General features: G+C 32.9%; 2 protein-coding genes and 1 pseudogene across 2 annotated transcripts in view; 2 read left to right on the top strand and 1 right to left on the bottom strand.

Moving 5' to 3' along the window:
• LOC132760465 (NACHT domain- and WD repeat-containing protein 1-like) overlaps positions 1-2,477 on the top strand; it is a 40,405-nt gene extending 37,928 nt beyond the window's left edge. The window contains 2 exon segments of the mRNA XM_060752438.1: positions 139-292; positions 1,518-2,477. Of these exon segments, the coding sequence (XP_060608421.1) occupies positions 139-292; positions 1,518-1,708 (345 nt within the window). The 3' untranslated portion in view covers positions 1,709-2,477.
• Positions 2,478-2,575: 98 nt separating this feature from the next.
• LOC132760467 (monomeric sarcosine oxidase-like) lies at positions 2,576-9,415 on the bottom strand. The gene is made up of 5 exons (XM_060752440.1): positions 9,260-9,415; positions 7,640-7,806; positions 6,518-6,704; positions 3,654-3,787; positions 2,576-3,079 (listed from the first exon to the last, which is right to left on the bottom strand). The coding sequence occupies exons 1-5, from the start codon at positions 9,398-9,400 to the stop codon at positions 2,893-2,895; spliced, it is 816 nt and encodes a 271-aa protein (XP_060608423.1). The 5' UTR covers positions 9,401-9,415; the 3' UTR covers positions 2,576-2,892.
• A 6,935-nt stretch (positions 9,416-16,350) lies between these two features.
• Positions 16,351-22,509, top strand: LOC132760464 (monomeric sarcosine oxidase-like; annotated as a pseudogene).
• The last annotated feature ends 141 nt before the right edge of the window (positions 22,510-22,650 follow it).

The raw sequence follows: 22,650 nt of genomic DNA, 5'->3' as shown, positions 1-22,650 counted from the left end.
GGCTTAGCAAAGTGTTGATGTGGCTTAAAATCGAATCCCATTTCACCACCACCAACAACAACAACAAATGAACATCCCCAGTTTTATAATATCAAGTCATGATTATTTCGTAATAAATGGCCATTACTTTTATCACAGATAAGGGATTTGTTTTGGAGTGGGTGCGGGCGATATTTCTACACGATGACAAGTAAACCTGCCAAGGTATTAAGATGGAAAATACATTACGGACATAACGAGGTGCCAGATGTCAGTTTTGATGAAGATTCCCAATCTATGTTCTCATCGAAAGGTAAGGAGAATACCGTTGTATTTACGAGTACTAGTGTTCCAAAAATTAATCAATGTACTTTTTACGGTGTTTTTTTTACATAACAATTTTGATACAACTACAGAATCCTTTGGGTCTATCTTTATTTTTCATCAAAATAACAAGTCTTCAACTACAGTCTGCAAATTTGACATAGAAAATAATGAAATGTTTTAACTAGTACAGGGAATGTTCTGAATTGTTTGCGTTTTGTACAGAAAAAAATATCATAATTTGAACATTTTTATGGAAGAAATTGGGTTCCACATGTTCATTTTTAACTAATCTGCCCCTAAAAGCGAACCCTTCTCTTTTATATCATTTTCAAGGGCTGGTAACTCAAAATCAAGTACGCCGATATGTTATTTAATTCAGATAATAATTTTTTTCATTATGCAAAGTTTAAAATAATACTATCCAAACGACACTTACTCTGATTCAATAAATAAAATTGCTATGTTTTTTTTCAGAAAAGGGCATAACGTATATGCAGTTTTATAATAAGTTTTGCTTTGCGACATGGAATAAAAATACAAATAACATTTGTAGTACTGTAGACAACATTTTAAGAATGATTTTTTTTTCGTAAATGTCTAAAAAGAGCTACCCCTGGCAATACCCGTTGTCTGGCACTTTAATGCGGACACATTAACTGACACTTGAGGTGATGGAGCTCCAAACATCTTGAAATCCAAATAGATTATATATATCTAAATGTATTTGATAATCCCAGCACATAATCTTATACCAATAAAACCTTAAATTCGCTCCATTGAAAAATATTGTTTCATCATGTGTAGATATGCCATCATTCGCCACAAGTACATACTTTTACATATTGTTCATGAATGAATAAGGTATTGGGTGTATAGTTAACAACTTTTCGAAAGATAAAAACTACAATATTCTGGACATATACTCGAGTATACTACATGTTTTCATGCATATATGTTTCATCAATTGATCATCATAATTATACGAAAATATCGGAAAAATTGCTTTATATCTTCAGTATAAGAGTGTTTTGGAAACATACCTTTAAATATACATGTATATATATGCATGCATGTAATTTATAGAAGTCTAAAACAAGCGTTGCAAGTCATACAAAACGATAAAACAATTCTATAGTCAAGAAGAATAGTATTTTCAAAATAACATTTGAAGGATAATAGTTGAAATAAAATGTTATGTTGCTGTCTTTCAGCTGAATTTGAACCATTAGAGATAGAAATACCGGAGGATGTCAAAATCCCTACTGAAGAGGGAGATCCCGATGACGATGTTGAAGAACCGAGCGATGATGAGGACGATGACGATGTTAAAGTACCGAGCGATGAAGAGGACGATGTTGAAGTACCGAGCGTTGACGAAGACGATAACCACGGTGACGATTAAATACAACAGTTCATATTTTCACATGTCTTCATCAACACAAATTTGGGCACATCGTCACCAAGCGATGGCGACAATGATAATTTATAATTGCAAAAAAAATTATTTTAATATTTTTACAAATTGTCATCAAGCGATGTGGATGACGATAAATACAGTGAAAGTGATTGAATGCATGGAAGTAATTCGTAGTTTGATATGGCTTACGGGAATGCGGTCATATCATCATATTTGTGACATCATATGTCATCATTCAACAAGAAATACACACGAACCGTTATCTGTGATAAAATTTTATATACGAACTGACTCCACACATCTAATGATGAAAAGAATGATAAAAATACCTTTAGGAAGAAAAATAGGTAAAACTGATGTATTTTCATTAAATATTCATTGATAAACCTTTATTAAGATATTAAAAATTCTATTATCGCACAAAATTAAACTTTTTAGAATACCAATCATTTACTAGACATATTATACATCTACTAACATACAGAATTTACTACATACATTATTGATTTATGACGTGTAACATATATGTAGCATATGCAATACTTTATTTCAGGGTAAACATTTGTTTCATTTTACTTTATTTACGTTTTATCAATTTTCATTTTCAAATGTCAAACTATTTACTAAACTTGGTGATACTTTACATAAAAGACTGCATATTCATACATTTTATAAAACACTCGAGCTATATTTTTTTGAACATGGGAAGAATGTTTTTTTCCAGTTAGAACTTATAACTAATGCATTTATATATTTAGAAATAAAATGTGGCTGTTAACTGTAGAATAAAATTATAATGTTAAATTGATTTCATTTTGTTTCTATATTATTGTTTATAATATTTTCATTAAATATATATTGTTTATTATATTGTCCCTGTCTTAAATAATACACAAATGTATGTGCCTAGAAAATCGCCATAATGATCGATATCTTTAGTGTACATGTGATTTGAACCCTAAAATAGTCAACTTAGTGCAGTAAAGGGCTAACGTCTATTGAATTTAATATGTACTAAGGTGACACTTTTAAATATAAAAAGTCAAGAAATTTAACATTATTTCTGATTAATTTCATATCACACCAATGCATACATATTACGTTCGTTAAAAAGTGTTATAAGTTACTGGGTATTTTCAATGCTTTGAACATTTCATATAAGTCTTGTTTTACAGTTTTGCCTTGTCTTTCTTCTCGCCACCACCAGGCAACTTGTTTCCGGTACCCATGAAAAATACCGGTTTATAGTCCGGGTCTTTTAGAGCCTCCCTGTCTAATGTGAAAGGTGAAATATCATATTGAGTCTTTCCGTCTATCGCTATCTCACTGAGGATCTTGCCCAGTAGACCAGCAAACCTGTGGCAGATATACATACAATCATGACAGCAAACCTATATATGGATGTTGTTGGTTAGTGTGAGATACATGGTCCAATATGGCAATGCTATATTCAGCAGACACTTAAGTATTCTTTGACAAAATATTATTTAATAAATTATTCATCATACAAATTTTCATACCAGATCACTTGAATCTTTATCAAGACATTTTTTCAAGAAATATTTAATTAGAATACAGGAAAGATAAATATTTATTGTTTTATCAAATGTTGGATAAAAAAATGACCATTATAGACCAATCAACTTGAATCAGCAACAACTTTATTCATATATTTTGTTTAATATTATACGACATTCTTACTATTATCACCATCGTATATCGTTATAGTTCTGAAATCTGGGTCGTCAGCTACGCTTTTACGTATACATTACGTATGATGACGACAAATGTTTAATAATCTATTTTTCATGACATGCTGCCCTTTTAAATGTATAAGGCAAAGCTGAGTTGATATCGTGTTACAACTAAATTATTTTGTACAATTATTAAGTACAACACTGCAATATTTAGGCTGATCCTAACTACTTACTTATAAGCATGCCCAGCGCCGTTGCATACGATGACGTCATCAAAACCAGTTCTGTGACATGTGTCGATGATGAAGTTCCGGTCGGGAGGCATCGTATACAAACATGTTTTACTGTACAGAATAGGTCCCACAGACTGAAAAAATATATCGATATAATTTCATTATTTGAATCTACCCACTAGTGCCAACACTGTTTGCTATTCAGTCAGTACTTATACTGATATTCAGTACTACAAATAAATTTTGTTAATAATAATAATGAACGGTTATGATGGAAAAATTTCATTTAAGATATTTAGCGTGATCAGGATTAACAATTCAACGCATAATGATAGAGTAATATATAAAGAAGCGTATTGGCGAATGTCGCTGATTGGTTTCAAATAATTTTGTCATTCACTTTAGTTGGCTTGGATCTCGCCAGCTTCTTCAGAATCTTTCACATTAGTTAGCTTTCAGACGGTCCATGGAATAACTAGCTTATCCGCTCGTGCCCGAAGCTATTACGAAGCCAGTACGAAACTCGTTATCATTACATTACATATTTAAGGTGACAACAGACACTTTCCGTGGTACTCACATAAATGTCATTTAAACCAACTTATTTTAGTAATAATTGTTATTTATTTAATCTTTGTGCTTTAAATGTCGCTGATCATCATAAAAAATAACATATTTGAAAAAAAATGCCTTTGTAAATGATTGATTTTTAATAAAAATCCTAAAATTTTAAATCGTCATATCAAAGTCATTTTTTATTTTTTTGTTATCAAACATTTGGAAAATAAACATACTTATAATATCTGGGGAGTCGTGTCTCAAATTGTTTCTATCTTTTCTAAAAAAAATATTATTTAACGTCAAACATTTTATGCGACTTTTTTCACCATACATATTACGTAATTAAAGATAATTAAGTCGCTGATTGAGCAAACAAAAATCCCTGACACGGTTCCCTCCGTAAATGAATTCCCTTTCATGTGCTTTAAACCGCATGTTAATTGCTTGATTATTAAAAAAGTTATGCTGATTCAAAGTTAGTCCGACCCTCATCAAACGAAGTGTCATAAATCGGCTGTTCTCTCTCGGACCCCTACGTTTCACACTAAATAATTGCATAATACACAAATATCGCACCAGAGAGGGTCACAGGTTGCGGTAACATACTCTAACAACATTTTATGACCCAGTGACATCTGACCAATTAAAAAGTTGCTGATTAATATCAGTTTATAACAAAAATTTCTTCAAATCTTAACGTGATTTACTGTCCGTCTGGTATCGGTCGCACATGTCACGTGACTTTCGGTAAAATTTGAGGCACTCGGTGGGGGAAATGGAACGTATTTGCGCACCGCTAGCGGGGTATTTAATTGTTTCACTTTTGAAGTTTATTTATTATTATCATCAGCATTATTATTATATTATACCAGTGTCACTCTGTCTGTGTATTCGTACATGAAATTCCGTTAAAATAGAAATTAAAATAATAAAAAACTGAGCTTCTGACGGTATTTTAAAGGCCATGGTAGATGTACAAATAAGAACGGGATATTATATTGTTCCCCTCCAAATTGATATAAATGCTTCACATATTTTAATAGAAATAAAAGGTATCACTCGAAAATTATGATCTGACCTTCTTGCATGACTTCTATTATCATGAAAATCATCTATGCACGGCATAGAGATCCAGTTTCTACTGGGATATACAATAAATTCCATACTTTGTCCCAGGTTTATTAATTAGTACTGTGTTCGATTTACTGGCGAACAATTTATTCAAAGCATTCACTGATAATATATATTAATATCTTTTTTTATTGATTCATAGAGAAATAATCATCCTTAAACAATCTAAAATGGTTTAGAAATTTGTCAGGGACATCTTACCACAAGTCATATAAGCGTTCACAGAAAAAATGTTGTCTGTTTTTGTTGTTGTTTTACTTGACATTGTTAGAAAACGAGGTTGAATGTAAAGCAAGCCGTTGAATCCGTACAAAAGTCCATAAACTCAATGTAATATCTATCAGATTAACGGGACAGACAAATTATTTTCACACATTATGGATATTTTAGCAACTATATTTTTAATCAACCCCGTGGTCGTGCGATTTGCCGCTATGCTTAATTATTTATGTTTCATACATTATGCTACGTACATTGGTCGACAATTTCTTATCTTATAAAAAATGCCAAAAAAAAAGGTAGACGATATTCATAAAAGATGTACGGTTTTAAAACGTTTAAAAACACATTTTTTGGACTAACTGCTTCCAAAATGTAATCACGAATGTGTTCAGAAAAGGTTGATAAATCTATTAAGCAAAAAATCTCATTTTAGGTATTTTCAGTGGTAATTGACTCCGTTGTCACCTTAACAAGTGTTTTAAATCATAAAATGTACATGACATACGTGGTCTACTTATTCAAAACATCTTTTAAAGGGACTCCACTTAGGTTATCTGATATGATGGGACTGGAAAAACTTTTCCGATATTGATGAAGGTTTGGACCAATTATTTGTGTGCAAGCTTTCAGAACATTCTTTCAACGCGTTTTCCCAGAAGAGTCTTTTTGTTTTTTCGTTGTTTTTTTAAATGAGCGTTTTTTACTGAAATCGAGCTAGGAATCGCACACAAAAAAAATCGATATTCAAATTTATTCCGAGAATATTTCACCATCAACCTTTGCATTTTTTTTTAATTTAAAGAGTTCCACTTGATATACGTAAGGATATAAAATTATATATTTTTAGGGGTTTTGACCTCAGCGGAGTTCCTTTAATACTTAATTAGTTTTTATACTTTTGACGTTCAATATGATATATAACAAAATAACTAAAATTGTATACAACTCACCGTGGGTAACACTTCCTTCAGAAAGTCAATGCAGTTATTTTCCCGGACTGGGTCAGGTGTAAAGGTCCTCGACTCTGCTGTAACGAAAGGTCCCCCAGCGTCTACGCCAATCTTAAACCCACTATTACCATGAATTGGCATACCGTAAAGGTCGTGTTTTGTAGAGTGATAGATGAATATTGGAAATCTGCGGACGAAATAATTAGTTTTATTCATATCATTCATATTCATTCTGCAAATTTGGCTGTTGAATATACATCGAATTTAAAACATTAAAAATTAAATATCTTTATGCTTTGAGGATTAATTTAAAGGGATACTCAGGCAAGTAATGACAAAAATATTAAATGATCTTATGAACTGAAATCAAGGCATGAATTTCTGTATTAAAGTTTTTTATATTTTGGGTTCGAAGCGTAAATATATTTATATATGTTGAACACAATTTAAAAGCTAACATAATCACCGAGTAGTTTTAAAACAAGTTTTGTGACCTGAACAAACCCTGAAACTTACAATAACAGATACTGTGGATATTGTATGATTGAAACAAGTTTAAGTCATTCAAGTTCACTGTGACAACTATTGTGACACCTGACCCATGCGGGTCAGGTTAGAAAATCATCATTTAGTACTTTATAATGAGAAAAGAGCTGTTCCTGTGACTGCCTAGTATATTCATTTTGAGGACATTTACAGAATAATGAATGAAAAATTCAAAACTAAGAAAAGAAAATTTTGCCTGCGTCTCCCTTTAAGAAGAATGTGACAATTTGATCTTAGCATGTACACACGAAAACAGACTTAGCACGACATAATTTGTATTTCTGTCGGAACCGGAAGTGATTAGACTTTTCCACCAGTATAGAGCCAGACCAGCCTGCACATCCGGGAAATCTGACTGGTTGACACTATTGGTATCTCAATTTTCGTATTCCATTAATTTTCGTGGGGATTTTTCCTTATTCAAACAGTGAAAATCCATGGCACGAGTATAGCGGGTAAAGGATAATTAAGAATTCCAAACACGTGGTTACAGCTAATTTTCTCGGCATCTATATCAGTTTCTTGTTTATTTCAATTAAATTTTGATATTTTTATATATTCTAAATTATCACTTACTTGTCTTTTACGTATTCTTTCATGTGTGACGTCGCCAAGTACGTCACCTGTTCTTGTGTGACGTAAATAGGGACGTGAACGCCGACAGATCCAACCACGTGATTAATCCAAGCTCCTGATGTGATAACGACTTTCTTACAAATAAATTCGCCCTTTGGTGTATTAATCTAAAAAAAGTTACAGATACATTCAGTTAATTATGCTAAGTTTAGTCAAATAACAACCTTTATACATGAATAAGTGTCACGTTTTTGAAAGTGATTAGCCATAAGATCGAACCATTTATTGCAGCGTCCAATGCAATATTTGAATATTATATCCTAATGGCACCACAACCCGTTAATACTAATTTTACAAAGAAAGTACATCTAATATACTAATAAGAATTTTGATAAGAGTTCATTTCATTTTATTTCTGTTAATTCTGTGACAGAATGAAAAGTAACAAGCAAAAGATGTATTGACGTATTTCAATATGCTAGAAATTAACTAACTGCCGAACAATTTTAAAGTAACACTGGACGTTAGAATAAATCCTTAGATTTAAATGATTAGAAAACTCGGTAAAACTATGCAATATTCACAGTATTCATAAACACATATTCATCTTTGAATGCGAAAACAAGTATATCCTTGGAAAATCGCCACAATGATCGATATCTTTGCTGTACATGTTATTTGAACATTCAAATCGTCAACATAGCGCAGTAAAGAGCTAACTGCTATTGAATTAAATAGGAGTAAGCCCGTAACTGCACTAAGGTGACATATTCAAATATAAATAGTTCGCATTGGTCAAGAAATTTTACATTATTTCCGATTAATTTTATATCACATCAATGCATACATGTACATATTATGTTTGTTAATTAAGATAAGTCTTATAAGTCACTGGTTATTTTAAATGCTTTGTACATTCAATGTTAGTCTTGTTTGTTTTACAGTTTTGCCTTGTCTTTCTTCTCGCCACCACCAGGCAACTTGTTTCCGGTACCCATGAAAAATACCGGTTTATAGTCCGGGTCTTTTAGAGCTTGCTTGTCTAATGTGAAAGGTGAAATATCATATTGAGTCTTTCCGTCTATCGCCATTTAATTAAGGATCTTGCCCAGGAGACCAGCAAACCTGTGTCAGTTATACATACAATCATGACAGCTAGTATGAATTTGTTACCATATTTAATGGCTGTTTTAAATCATACAATACACATGACATACGTGGTAAACTACTCAAAACATCTCTTAAAGGGACTCCACTGAGGTTATTTGACATGACCGGGCCGGAAAAACTTTTCCGTTAACGTTGTAGGTTTGGACAAATGACTTGTTGCAAGCTTTCAGAACATTCCCTCACCCCGTTTTTTCAAGAAGAAATGCAAAATGAGCAGTTTTCACTGAAATCGAGCTAGGAATCGCACAAAAATCGATATTCAATTTTATTCCGAGTATATTTCACCATCAACCTTTGCAGGGTTTTATTTCATGTTACGTGTTTCTCTTGATAAACGTAAGAATTTAAAATTATATATTTTTAGGGTTTTTTACCTCCGCGGAGTTCCTTTAATACTTGGTTTTATACTACGATATATAACAAAATATCTAAAAATAATATACAACTCACCGTGGGTAACACTTCCTTCGGAAAGTTAATGCAGTTGTTTTCCCGGACTAGACCAGGTGTGAATGTCCTCGACTCTGCTGTAACAAAAGGTCCCCCAGCGTCAACACAAATCTTAAACCCAATGTTACCATGAATTTGCATACCGTAAATGCTTTGTAGAGTGAAAGATGAATATTGGAAATCTGCTGACGAAATAATTAGTTTATTCACATCATGTCTTCTGCAAATTATACTTGGATGTTGAAATAATACGTCATACGCATTTAAATAACATGTCGAATTTAACTTGCAACATAACATTTAACAATTGAACATTTGTATGCTTTGAGGATTAACTTCAGAAGAATGTGGCATGTCAACAATTTGATCCAAGAATGCATTTCTCACGAAAACAGACTGAGCACGACATTATTTTAGTTTCTGCCGAAACCGGGAGTGATCAGCCTTCTCCACCAGTGTAGAAACAGACTCGTCTGCACATCAGGTCAATCTGACAAAGCTCTTTACTGCTGGTAACTCAATTTGGTATAATTAAGATATTTAAAATTCACTTACATTTGCCAATAAATTTTACAAAATTCAAACTGGGCAAAAGTTGCATGAATTCAGCAGGTTAAGAATGAGTGAAAATTCACATACACTTTGTTACAGCTAATTTTGCCTTCGTCCATATCAGTTTCTTGTTTATTCATTTTTTCATATATTCTAAATCATCACTTAGTTGTCTTTTACATATTATTTCAAGTGTGTCGTCGCCAAATACGTCACCTGTTCTTGTGTGACGTAAATATGGACATGAACGCCGACAGATCCAACCACGTGATTTATCCAAGCTCCTGACGTCACAACGACTTTCTTACAAATAAACTCGCCCTTTGGTTTATTAATCTTAAAAAATAACACCTACTTTTAAGTTCATTATTCTTTATGTTCGGTTGAATATTAACGGCGTTACAAAGAGTATCATATGTTAGAAATTAATTGGGTATGATCACATTGAAAATAAAATCGAACCACTGACTGCTGTGTCCAATACCACATTTAAACTTTATACCCACCCCCTTCACCACTTTATCTACTAATGCCAAGTGTACAAAGAAGGCACATCTAGTATATGAACATAAAGTTCAAAATTATCCGAAGAGCTCATTTCGTTTAATTGTTAGTTTTTTATTCACTTATTCAGTGACATAGAAACAGTAACAAAAATGATGTAGTGAAATAAAACATTTCAAAGAAACATGGAAAAGAAGCATAAATCTTAAAATGAAAAGAAACTCCGGTAAAACATTTTAACAGTCACAGTACTCAAACACAGATCATTCGCTCACTCCGATTTCCTAGAATAATTATTCTAATTGTGAAAAATTTACCTAAATTGTAAAGCGTTGCAACGCAAAACGGGCTTAAAGTAGAAAATTTCTAGTTATTCTTTTGTACATTTTTTCTGTTTTAATTGCCCCAGCTAATCTTTGTAAGAAATTCAAGTTTTATGTTATTATACGTTTGAACCTCAGTGTAGTTCCTTTAAAGTAAGAAACGTCAAAACATATAAACGTAAGACGTCGACACGCTTTAACTGTTCTTTTTAGAACTGCAATACAAATACTAACGGGATGTTGTGCGTTGCCATGGCATCTGCATTCTTTTTTGCCAAATGATCAGTTTCACTTTTCTATGCCAGCAACAGTCCCCCTGAAAGGAAAGAAAACTTGAAACACAACTTCATGAAGTTGAAATCGTGAATTTTTGTATTTGAAATCGTGAATTCATGAAGTTGAAATCGTGAATACATGAAGTTGAAATAGTGAAGATAAAATCGTGAATTCGTGAATTCGTGAATTTTAAATCGCGAATTCGTGAAGTTGAAATCGTGAATTCGTGAAGTAAAAATTCGGCATTCAAGAAGTTGAAATGTTAACACCGGTCTTTTAAACAAAGGTGTTTACATAATGATAAATTCAAAAAATAGTATAAATGCTTAAAAGTCACATTTGACATTATGAAATAACCTGTTTGTTTATTTTAAGGTAATCCATCACATTTCTTGTAATAGCCACGAAAGTATGAATTAAATGGATCGTTGACGCCGTCATTCTTATATAAGAATTATTGCTTTTGTTCTCAGGACAGGTTTGACAGTTATGGAAGATAAATTGAAAATTATTATACATTTCAAAAGCCCTTAGACACCTTCCTAGTAAGCGAGTACTTGATTGGAGGAATGACCGAGTACGAGAACTATAACAGTACTAGTTGCCATCCCTAATTAACACCATATTTAAAATGTACAACGCTTTACTTATAATTTTCAATAAGTTATTGAATTTTCCTAGACGTATAATGCACGTATATTATGATTTAAAAAGAAAGTTGTGAAATACAACATAATTACGCTTTCTATGTTTCTGGAGTCAGCTTCGTGTAAATATCATCATGATAAGCCATTAATCTGAAATATACATGTACATGAAAATGTCACACAAAATAAGAAGAAAAAAATCATCATACTTAAATATCGTAAAATTTTGAATAACATGTATTTCTAAATATTTTAAAAGAAATATCACAAGCATTACACTGCACAATGTCCTAGTTACCTTGTTAAGCCAAAACAAACATACGATGTTGTCAAAATGTTCAGTTACAATGTATATAATTATGTTGTATGTAAAGACTTTTTATAGAGTTGTCAGCAATTAAGTAAATGTGTTTGTTAGATGTGTATAATTTTACTTGCAAAATTTGAAAACGTATGTGTTGTTTTAGAGTAAAAAATGAAGAAACATGTATATGAACTTTCCGGACAACCCTCGTACTTACTAGGAACGTGTAATATACACCAAAAGAATTGGTGGCTAAGTCCTACTTTAAAACAAAACAAACGGATATTAAATCAGAAATGACAGTGTGTCGAAATAAGAATCTATCTAAGCATACAAGTATTTGTAAAAGAAACTAATTACATGATTCTTGACTGATCTTGGGAGCCTCCATTGTCATGACCAAGCTCAAACTGTTCTATTCCTAGGACACCTACGAACAAAAATGGATAAATGTCATATTAGTAATGGATAAAAACAATTATATATTGGCACAATGTATTATTTAAACCTTAACCTACCTGGCCTTAATGTGATAAGCATTTGTTTTGTGCAGTCTGGCTGACTAACTTTAATTTTTCATCTTGATTTTCCCAAAATTGATAATGGCATTTCAATAAATAGAAGCTGGTCAATTCCATTTATAAAATTCAACAGTGTACTAATCGAAAATTTACCCACTTATCGCAAGTAAACCCACGGTGATAACCTAGGGGAAAGTTAAGACAACCCACGGTAAGAGACCTCAAAGAGTGTTCCTTGTGGCAAGTAAACCCAAGGTTAAACCTCAACGAATGCAGTTAACGACACACAACCAATGGTGAAAGGCTTTTTTATCCCACGGTGATAACCTAAGGGAATGCGGTACAGGTAAAGCAACCCACGGTGTGAGGCCTAATAGAGGGTCTCTTATCGCAAGTAAACCCGCGGTGAAAGCAAAATGGAAAGCAGTCAAGCGCAAACAACCATGGGTGATAGGCATTTAAAATGATTAACTGTATTCCTTGTGGCTATTACTGTGCGTTCACTCGTGATAGAAACGCTCTTTAACGCCTATCAGTGGGGTTGTGGAAATTTACTGCATTTTTTGAGGCTATATATGTGTTCTCTTGGGAATCCTCAACAAAGCCTTTTACCGTTGGTTGAATGTGGTTTACTGCATTTCCTAATGCTATCACAGAGGGTCCTTGCGATAATAACCCTCCAAAGGGCCTATAACATTGGGTTGAGCGGCCGTTCCTGCATCCCTTTATGCTATAACCGTCAACTTACTTGCAAAGTTGCGATAAGAACAGTCTTAAAGGCTTCTTACCGAGGGTTGTATGAACTTTTCTGCGTTATGAACCCTCTAAAAGGCCGATCATCCAAGGGTTTTCTGAGATTTACAGCATTCCATCACTGTGAGTTTACTTGCGATAAGAACCCTCTAAAGGGCCGACCACAGTGGGTTGTGTGAGATTTACCGCATTTTCTCAAGCTACTATTTGGGCTTTACTTTCGTTAAGAACACTTTAAAGGGCTTATCACCATAGTTGACGAGAGTTTTTACAGTATTCCCTCAGTTTATCACCAAGGTTTATGCGATAAAAACCTTCTAGAAATGCTTTCATCGCGGCGTTGTGTGAGCTTGACTGAACTCCCTCAGGATATCACCATGGGGTTCATGTGCGATAAGAACCCTCTAAAAATCCTATCACCGTGGGCTCAGTGAGGTTTATTGCATTCCCTTATGATATCTTGGAATGTTCATATGCGATGAAAACCTTCTTGCAATAAGAACCCTCAAAAAGGCATATCAAATGTTTGCTGTGTGAGATTTACTGCATTCCTTCCGGCTATTCTCGTGAGTTTGCTTGCAATATAAAACCTCTTAAAGGTCTATCACCACGAGTTTACTTGCAATAAGAACCCTCTGCAAACCGACCTTGTTCAAACTTTACTTCAATCCCTCAGGCTAACACTGTGGGTTAACATGTAATATGAACTATCTTAAATTCCTATCACCGTGGGTTTTGTGAGTTTTTACTTCATTCCTTGAGGCTATCACAGTATATTGCGATAAGAACTATCGATAATGCCTATCACCGTGGGTTGTTTGAGTTTTCTTACATTCCCTCATTCTTTCACCTAAAAGCCCTAACCCAAGCAATATTTCCGGGAAATTTCCGCGAGGCATGTTCATTTTTTAGACAAGCGATTTGTTTTTGATAAAAATGCGCTATTTTCTCCAGCCAACCGTTTAAACACCAGTTGTCTGATTCCGTTGCGGATTCGTTTCTTCACAAGTTCGGAGGGTATTCTTTGTACAAAATGAAGACCAAAGCTCTTATCCAAGCAATATGTCCTTGAGATTTCCGCGGGGTGAGATTGTTATTTGACCGGCGATTTGTTCTTTCTGTATATAAAGTGTATAATTCTTTGTTAAAAGCACCATTTTCTCGAGCCTTCCTTTAAAACACCATTTGTCTGATTCCGTTGCAGACTTGCCTTTCTATCAGATTTGAGGAACAAGGCCCTGCCCGAGAGATGACATTTTTTTCCCTTTCACCAGCGATTTGTTCTTTCTGTACATAAAGTGTACAAATTGGACGTCTTGTGAGGGAATTCTTCATGTGAAAAAAATATCCATTTAGCTAAAGAAATTTCGGTTATTATTCTCAGGTGCCCGTTTGTGACTGAAATTATGCACAGAGGGATCTCTTAAGTCTTCCTTGACCATAAAAGCTGGAAAGTAGCCATGTGACCTAGAATAATTTGTGCATATTAAATTAAACCAAATTAAAAAAAATATATATATAGCTTTTATCTATAAATAATGATTGTAAAAGAGATAGCTCAGCACAGGGTTGAACATATTCTTTTCAAATTATTTTTCTTCAATGAAGTTTAGTTCCTGGAGTGTGTACTAGAAAACCAGGTCAAAAATCAAAGAAGCAAATTCAGCTTTCATTTATTAACAACGTGCTTTTAACAGTGTAAATTTTTGTAAGTCTGTATACGTTTAGTGTTTCTACAACATTAAAGATAACATTATATAAATAAGACATGGGCTACATCTCGGGTAACAGTATGATATTCAGGATGATCCTCAGAATGATAATTTTACTGTTACAAACAAATCCATGTGTTATTTATTGTATTTCCCCGAACAAATACTGTAATGGTCTAAATTTATGAATTTAATCTATCTGTAACAAAAATAAACGGAGAGTAGCAATTACTTAACTGCACTGACTATTCCTCGAATGGTTTTTGACAAAGTGCATTTACAAAATAACGATGATATCCTACAGATGTTTGTCCACCAACTCTATCTGTAAGGTTTCACTGATTTAAATTGTTAGATAATCCTTTTTGCATGCTTAAATCTTCTGCTTGTCCCAGTTTGACACAAATTATTCACATTACAATTACTTCCGTTGAAAACGGATGTTTGCTTTTTAACTATTCAATAAAAAGATATTTAAACTGGTTGATAATTAAAGACTACTTGTAAACTAATAGGTATTGTTAACACAAAGTAGCCTTTTAACAGTGTGGAAGGGTGTATTCAATTTTAAAGACTGGTATATGTTATATTGTAACATTAATTTGTCTACTATATTAGGGAGGGGAAATATCTGAAAATTTAACCATGTCTAAAATAAAACGTGGTATTTAAATACAGTATTGTGTTTCACTCAAATAAGACATTGATCGTTAAAATATAACTGACTGTGAAGGTCGAATAACTGAATTTTCTGTAATACAGAAATAATTTTGATAATTTTTACAGATCAAGTTAGTACTCGTTCAAAATGTCACTTTTATTGTGGCTGATTTATGCCATTCGTGTTTTCGCCCCGCGACCTCGCCGAGCATTCAAGTCGAGAATTAACAAACCTAAATGGCGGAGGCGCGGAGCGAAAACACGCTTATAAGCGGAGCGTAGTTAAAAAAATAAAACTTCGTTCCACGGGGAGCGCGGAGCGATATTTTAAGAAATAAACTTCGGGGCGCGGAGCGAGAGCACGTTGATAAGCAGGGTCGCTGTTAAAGTTTAATAATTACAACTTTGCCATGCGCCCCCGCTAATAAGCGTATTTTCGCCCCGCACACCCTCCAAACAAAATGTCGATTTTAATAAGTTAAAATGGCAGGGACGCGGAACGAAAACAATTCTTATAAGTGGTAACGCGATTTAATACCCCATTCAGGTTCATTATATGGGTTTTTCACTATCTTACATTTTAAATAGTTAAACCTTCTTCCATATGTACACTTTATATTAACAGTGTGACTGTGTAAAATGTATTAAGTTTGTAATGTTGTAAAAAGTGAACTGAAATATTTACTGAAGAATAATCAACAATTTTAGCATTATTACTCTTTTTGGGACAGTATTATCGCTGATTAAACAAAACCCCGCACAGTTCAGTGCCCTTGTCCTTGAACTTTAACAACCTATGTTATTCGTAATCACACCATATCTTACATCAATTATCTTTCACATAAGTGTACATATATGATTAATATATTATGATAATAAGATGGATAGAAAGGTTTATGATTATATCGTTGTAGGATTCGGGGGTATTGGAAGTGCTGCTTTATATTGGCTGTCCAAACGCGCCGGATCTGGTAATATTTTACACTGTTTCTTTGTGAACTTTAAAACCGGGTCACATACTAGATGTTGACCTTTGCATGTAAAGTTCGCTTTAAAACAGCATTTCATTTTGTTTACACGTTAAGTATATATACAAGTACTTACAGATTTACCTACTACTTTTAATCTAATGTTTTTATAAAATTATCATAGTATCTGAGTTGGATGCATTATCGAATATTATTGCAAGGTTTAAGCACAAGGAAAAGACGCTTTAATATTATACTATCCCCTACCGCTACCCAACACCCCCCCCCTTCCAGTCCCTGTTACAACCCTTAAATATGTAATATGAAACTTGTTTATTTTGTTTGTAGGTGTTCTAGGAATAGAACAATTTGAGCGTGGTCATGACAATGGAGGCTCCCAGGATCACTCAAGAATCATGTAATTAGTTTCTGTATGCTAAGCTAGATTCTTATTTCGATATGCACTCTGACATTCCTGTTTTAATGTCCAATAATTTTGTTTTAAAAAGGACTTAGCCACCAATTCTTTTGGCGTAAATTACACGTTCCTAGTAAGTACGAGGGTTTTCCGGGAAGTTTATATACTTATTTTGTTTTTTACTCTTAAACAATACATACGTTTTGCAAATTATACCAGCAAAAATAAGCATATCCAACAAACACATTTACCAATAATTACTAAGCAGTTTTTTACATACAACATAACATATATAAATTATCAAGGAACATTTTTACAACGTCATATGTTTGTTATGGCTTAACAAATCCTAGGTAACCAAGACTTTTTACCTTAAATTAGTATATATTATATACATGTATAGCATATACGGTATGTGTATTGCGGGTTCCGACGATGGCCTTAACAGAGAATGAACCAAGACGACTGTGACGTTGCATTCTAATACTTGTGATAATATTTCTTAAAAAATATTTAGAAATACGTGTAGTTCAAACTTTTACGACATTTAAGCATAATGGGTTTGTGCGACATTTTTCTTTTACATTTTAGACGCATGGCTTATCATGATGATATTTACACGAAACTGACTCCAGAAACATACAAAGCGTAATTATGTTGTATTTCACAACATTTCTTTTTTTAAAAAGCATAATAACCGTGCTTTATACGTCCAGGAAAACTCGATACATTTTTTGAACATTAATAGTAAAACGTTATACATTTTCAATACGGTGTTAATTAGGCATGGCGAGGAGTTCTGTTTTTAGTACTCAAGTAGAGTAATAATTTCAAAACTCGAATACTAGCTCGATACTTAAATTGAGTGCTCGGTAATTTGGAAAATTACTTAGGTCTTTTGAAATGTATACATATTTTCGAACTATCCTCCATTTCTGTCAAACCTGTCATCAGAACTAAAACAGTAATTATTTTATAAGAATGACATCGTCTAAGATCTACTTTCATACTTCCATGGCTATTACTGGAAATGCGATGTATCACCTTGAAAATAAAAACAAGCGTTAATTAATCATGTTTATTGTTTGATGCATCTTTATTATTTCTTGAATTTATCTCTACGTAAATATCAATGGTTAAAGTTTTCTTGCCTTTTATATAATGGCATATGAATTAACGAGTGTAAAATTTTAATATATAAAAAATTGTAATGCATAATATTGTAATGTATAAAATTGTAATGTATAAAATTGTAATGTATAAAATTGTAATGTATGAAATTGTAATGTATAAAATTGTAATGTATAAAATTGTAATGTAGTTTCGCCGTGGCAGAGGAAGAATCGGGAATACAGCTTGTGTACAAGACTGGAGGACTGTTGCTGGCAAAGAAAGGTGAAACTGATCATTTGGCCAAAAAGTATGCAGATGCCATGGCAACGCACAACATCCCGTTAGTTTTTGTATTGCAGATCTAAAAAGAACAGTTAATGCGTGTTGTCGTCTTAAGTTTATGCTTTAAGTTTCTTAATTTCAATAAAAGAAATTTCACTGAGGTTCAAATGTCAACACGCATAAAATTTGATTCTTTACAAAGATCAGCTGGAGTTCTTGAAACAGAGAGATAAGAATGAATAAGAAATTTACTCAGAAAATTGAAAATCGTATTTTTTGTGCTATTCATAGCCCGTTTTGTTTTTTGAAAGCGTTGCAACGGTTTTCAATGTAATAACAGGGAGATTCACATTTAGAATCTTTATTCTAATAAAACGAAGTGAACGAATTATCTGAAATTTTGACTAGACTTGCATCAAATTTAACATGAATCTTGAAAATTCATTTCCAATCACATCATATCAAAAAACTCCAGTGGATTCTATTCAACAGTTTTTTTAATATGTCATATTGACTAGATTGTTGTTGTTGTTAATAATGATAAGGCTTATGTTGTCGTTGTTTTTAATGGGCGTGTTTCTATTCGGTGTTATTTGGAAGACTCTCAGACTTTGAGGAGTTTGTCTGATTTTAGGTACGAGTGGTTAAGTGGTAGTCAGTTGCGAGCAAGATACCCGCAGTTTACAACAGACAATTTATATGTGGCAGTGTACCAGAAAGATGGCGGTCTTGTTGACGCAGCCATGACTAACGCCTAAATATTCAGCTTGCGAGAGGTAACGGGGCGTCTGTTGTTGAAAACTGTCCCGTATTAAACCTAGCTAGAAATGAAAATAGGACTATCACGGTAAGTGACCCTATCACAGAAATTGTATCAGTTTTTTAATTTAACTTACTTGTGTTCGCATTCAAAGGTGAATATGTGTTTGAATACTGTGAATATTGCATAGTTTTACCGAGTTTTCTAATCATTTAAATCTAAGGATTTATTCTAACGTCCAATGTTATTTTAAAATAGTTTTTATGATATGACTGATAATGATAAATTTGTATTCACGTTCTCTCACCCAGACATGGTAAGAATCCTTGCAAAATCCTGCCGTGATATATTAAAAATTAGAAATAATACTTTATATAGTAGAAATTTAAAACTGTAAGTAATAATTTTTAGTAATTGCAACAATTTTATTATATGACATACAATTTAAAATGTACAGATGAAATATTTCCAGTGTTTGACTTTTTAATGTTAACCAGCATGTTATTTAGTGTCACTCTCAAAAGTACTAAGTTACCATTTGGCTATCATTTATACAAACATGATTTTAATATTTTAAGCTGTCTAACACTGGTAATGTTTAATCTTAATATTGGTTTAACTATGTATGCTATAGTGTTTTAGATGTTTAGTCTCTTATAATTCTTATAGAATGGCTATATACATGTATTTTATATTATATTGTATATAGATGAGACGGGAATAAATGAAATAAATAAAAATACGAAACAAACAAATTAACATTTCTTGTGGTTTTGATAAACTTTGGAAATTTTGCTGAGTAACATCGTGTGCACATGCCCTTATGTTTATGATGAAAATAATTCACTTACATACAACAGTACTCTCACATACGTTTTTTTTTGTATGTAGTTTTCATTTGCATTTTACATATGATGACATATTTTAGAATTGAAGTATCAATAAATATTTTTCTATATGCTATCATTTTGTTTGCAGGATTTAACTGATGATTATAGTATTGAACTGAGAACCATGTACTTTGAAACATAAAGTGCATTTGTTGTAAAAGAAGACAGTATAAATAACATTTATAACAAAAACAAGTAACAGAACATAAATGTCAATAATTGCCATTGAAAATATGTCTCCTACACTCCTTTTGCAAAGTTTTACTACTTCAAAATAACAAAGAAACCCACTTGCCTGGCAAAAATTCGTTCACTCGTTTCAAAAAATCACGCCGTGTTTGCCATTTTGTCAAGTTTGCAACCAATTCGCTCGCTTGAACCAAGTGTGCAACCACTTCACGTCCTGCCCCTTGTTTACACCTGACCCAGTCCGGGAAAATAACTGCATTGACTTTCTGAAGGAAGTTTTACCCACGGTAAGTTGTATATAATTTTTAGTTATTTTGTTATATATCATATTAAACGTCAAAAGTTAAAAAAACTAAGTATTAAAGGAACTCCCCTGAGGACAAAAACCCTAAAAATATATAAATTTATTTCCTTATGTATATCAAGTGGAACACTTAAAATGGTTTTAAAAATGTAAAGGTTGATGGTGAAATTTACTTGGACTAAAAATGAATATCGATTTTTTTGTGTGCGATTCCTAGCTCAGTTTCAGTAAAAACCGCTCATTTAAAAAAAAAACAACGAAAAAAACCCAAAAAGACTCTTCTGGAAAAACGCGGTGAGAGAATGTTCTGAAAGATTGCTTGAACACAAATAATTGGTCCAAAACTACATCAATATCGGAAAAGATTTTCCAGCCCCGTCATATCAAATAACCTCAGTGGAGTCCTTTAAATGGATGTTTTGGAATAAGTATACAATGTATGTCATGTACATTTTATGATTAAAAACACTTGTTAAATATGGTCACGATTTCATACTAGCGCGCATTTTAAGCTGGATTATAGAACGATTAAAGAATTCGACAGTAAAAGAAGACTTCAGGTGATCCTGCGTGCATAGCTTCGGGCACGAGCCGATAAGTTAGTTGCTCCATGGACCGTCTGAAAGCTAACTAATGTGAAAGATTCTGAAGTAGCTGGCGAGATTCAAGCCAACTAAAGTGAATGACAAAATTATTTGAAACCAATCGACATTCGCCAATACGCTACTTTATCTATATCTCTATCATTATGCGTTGACTTGTTAATCCTAATCACGCTAAATATCTTACATGGAATTGTCTATCATAACCGTTCATTATAATTAACAAAATTTAGTTTTAATACTTAAATCAGTATTAGTACTGACTGAATAGCAAACAGTGCTGGCACAGGTGGGTAGATTCAAATAATGAAATAATATCGATATATTTTTTCAGTCTGTGGGACCTATTCTGTACAGTAAAACATGTTTGTATACGATGCCTCCTGACCGGAACTTCATCATCGACACATGTCATAGAACTGGTTTTGATGACGTCATCGTATGCAACGGTGCCGGACATGCTTACAAGTAAGTAGTTAGGATCAGCCGAAGTGTTGCAGTATTGTACTTAATAATTGTACAAAATAACAAAGTTGTAATACAATATCAACTTAGCTTTGCCTGATACATTTAAAAGGGCAGCATGTCATGAAAAATAGATTTTTAAAACATTTGACGACATCATACGTAATGTATACGTAAAAGCGTAGCTGACGACCCAGATTTCAGAACCATTACGATAAGCGATGGTGATCGTGGTAAGTATGTCGTAAAATATTAAACAAAGTTTATGAATCAAGTTGTTACTAATAAAGTGGATTGGTCTATAATGGTCATATTTTTTCCAATATTTGATAAAAACAATAAATATTTATCTTTCCTGTATTCTTATTAAATATTTCTTGGAAAAAAAATGTCTTGATAAAGATTCAAGTGATCTGTTATGAAAATTTGTATCATGAATAATTTATTCAATAATATTTTGTCAAAGAATACTTAAGTGTCTACTGAATATAGCCATTTTATATCGGACCATGTATCTCATACTTACCAACAACATCCTTATGTAGGTTTGCTGTCATGATTGTATGTATATCTGACACAGGTTTGCTGGTCAACTGGGCAAGATCCTCAGTGAAATGGCGTTAGACGGAAAGACTCAATATGATATTTCACCTTTCACATTAGACAGGGAGGCTCTGAAAGACCCTGACTATAAACCGGTATTTTTCATGGGTACCGGAAACAAGTTGCCTGGTGGTGGCGAGAAGAAAGACAAGGCAAAACTGTAAAACAAGACTAATGTGAAATGTTCAAAGCATTGAAAAATACTTATAAGATTTTTTTAACGAACGTTATATGTATGCATTGGTGTGATATGAAATTAATCAGAAATAATGTCAAATTTCTTGACCAAGGCGCACTATTTATATTTAAATGTGTCACCTTAGTGCAGTAACGGGTTTACTCCTATTAAATTCAAAAGAAGTTAGCCCTTTACTGCACTAAGTTGACGATTTTAGGGTTCAAATCACATATACACTAAAGATATCGATCATTATGGCGATTTTCCATGAACATACCTTTGTGTATTATTTAAGGCAGGGACAATATAATAAACAATATATATTTAATGAAAATATTATAAAAAATAATATAGAAACAAAATGAAA

This window comes from Ruditapes philippinarum, unplaced genomic scaffold (assembly GCF_026571515.1).
Source record: "Ruditapes philippinarum isolate M1 unplaced genomic scaffold, ASM2657151v2 ctg3492_1_1_1_1, whole genome shotgun sequence".
Classification (NCBI taxonomy): domain Eukaryota; kingdom Metazoa; phylum Mollusca; class Bivalvia; order Venerida; family Veneridae; genus Ruditapes; species Ruditapes philippinarum.
Note: the sequence above shows the minus strand (reverse complement) of the source record. Positions and strands in the feature narration are given on the sequence as shown.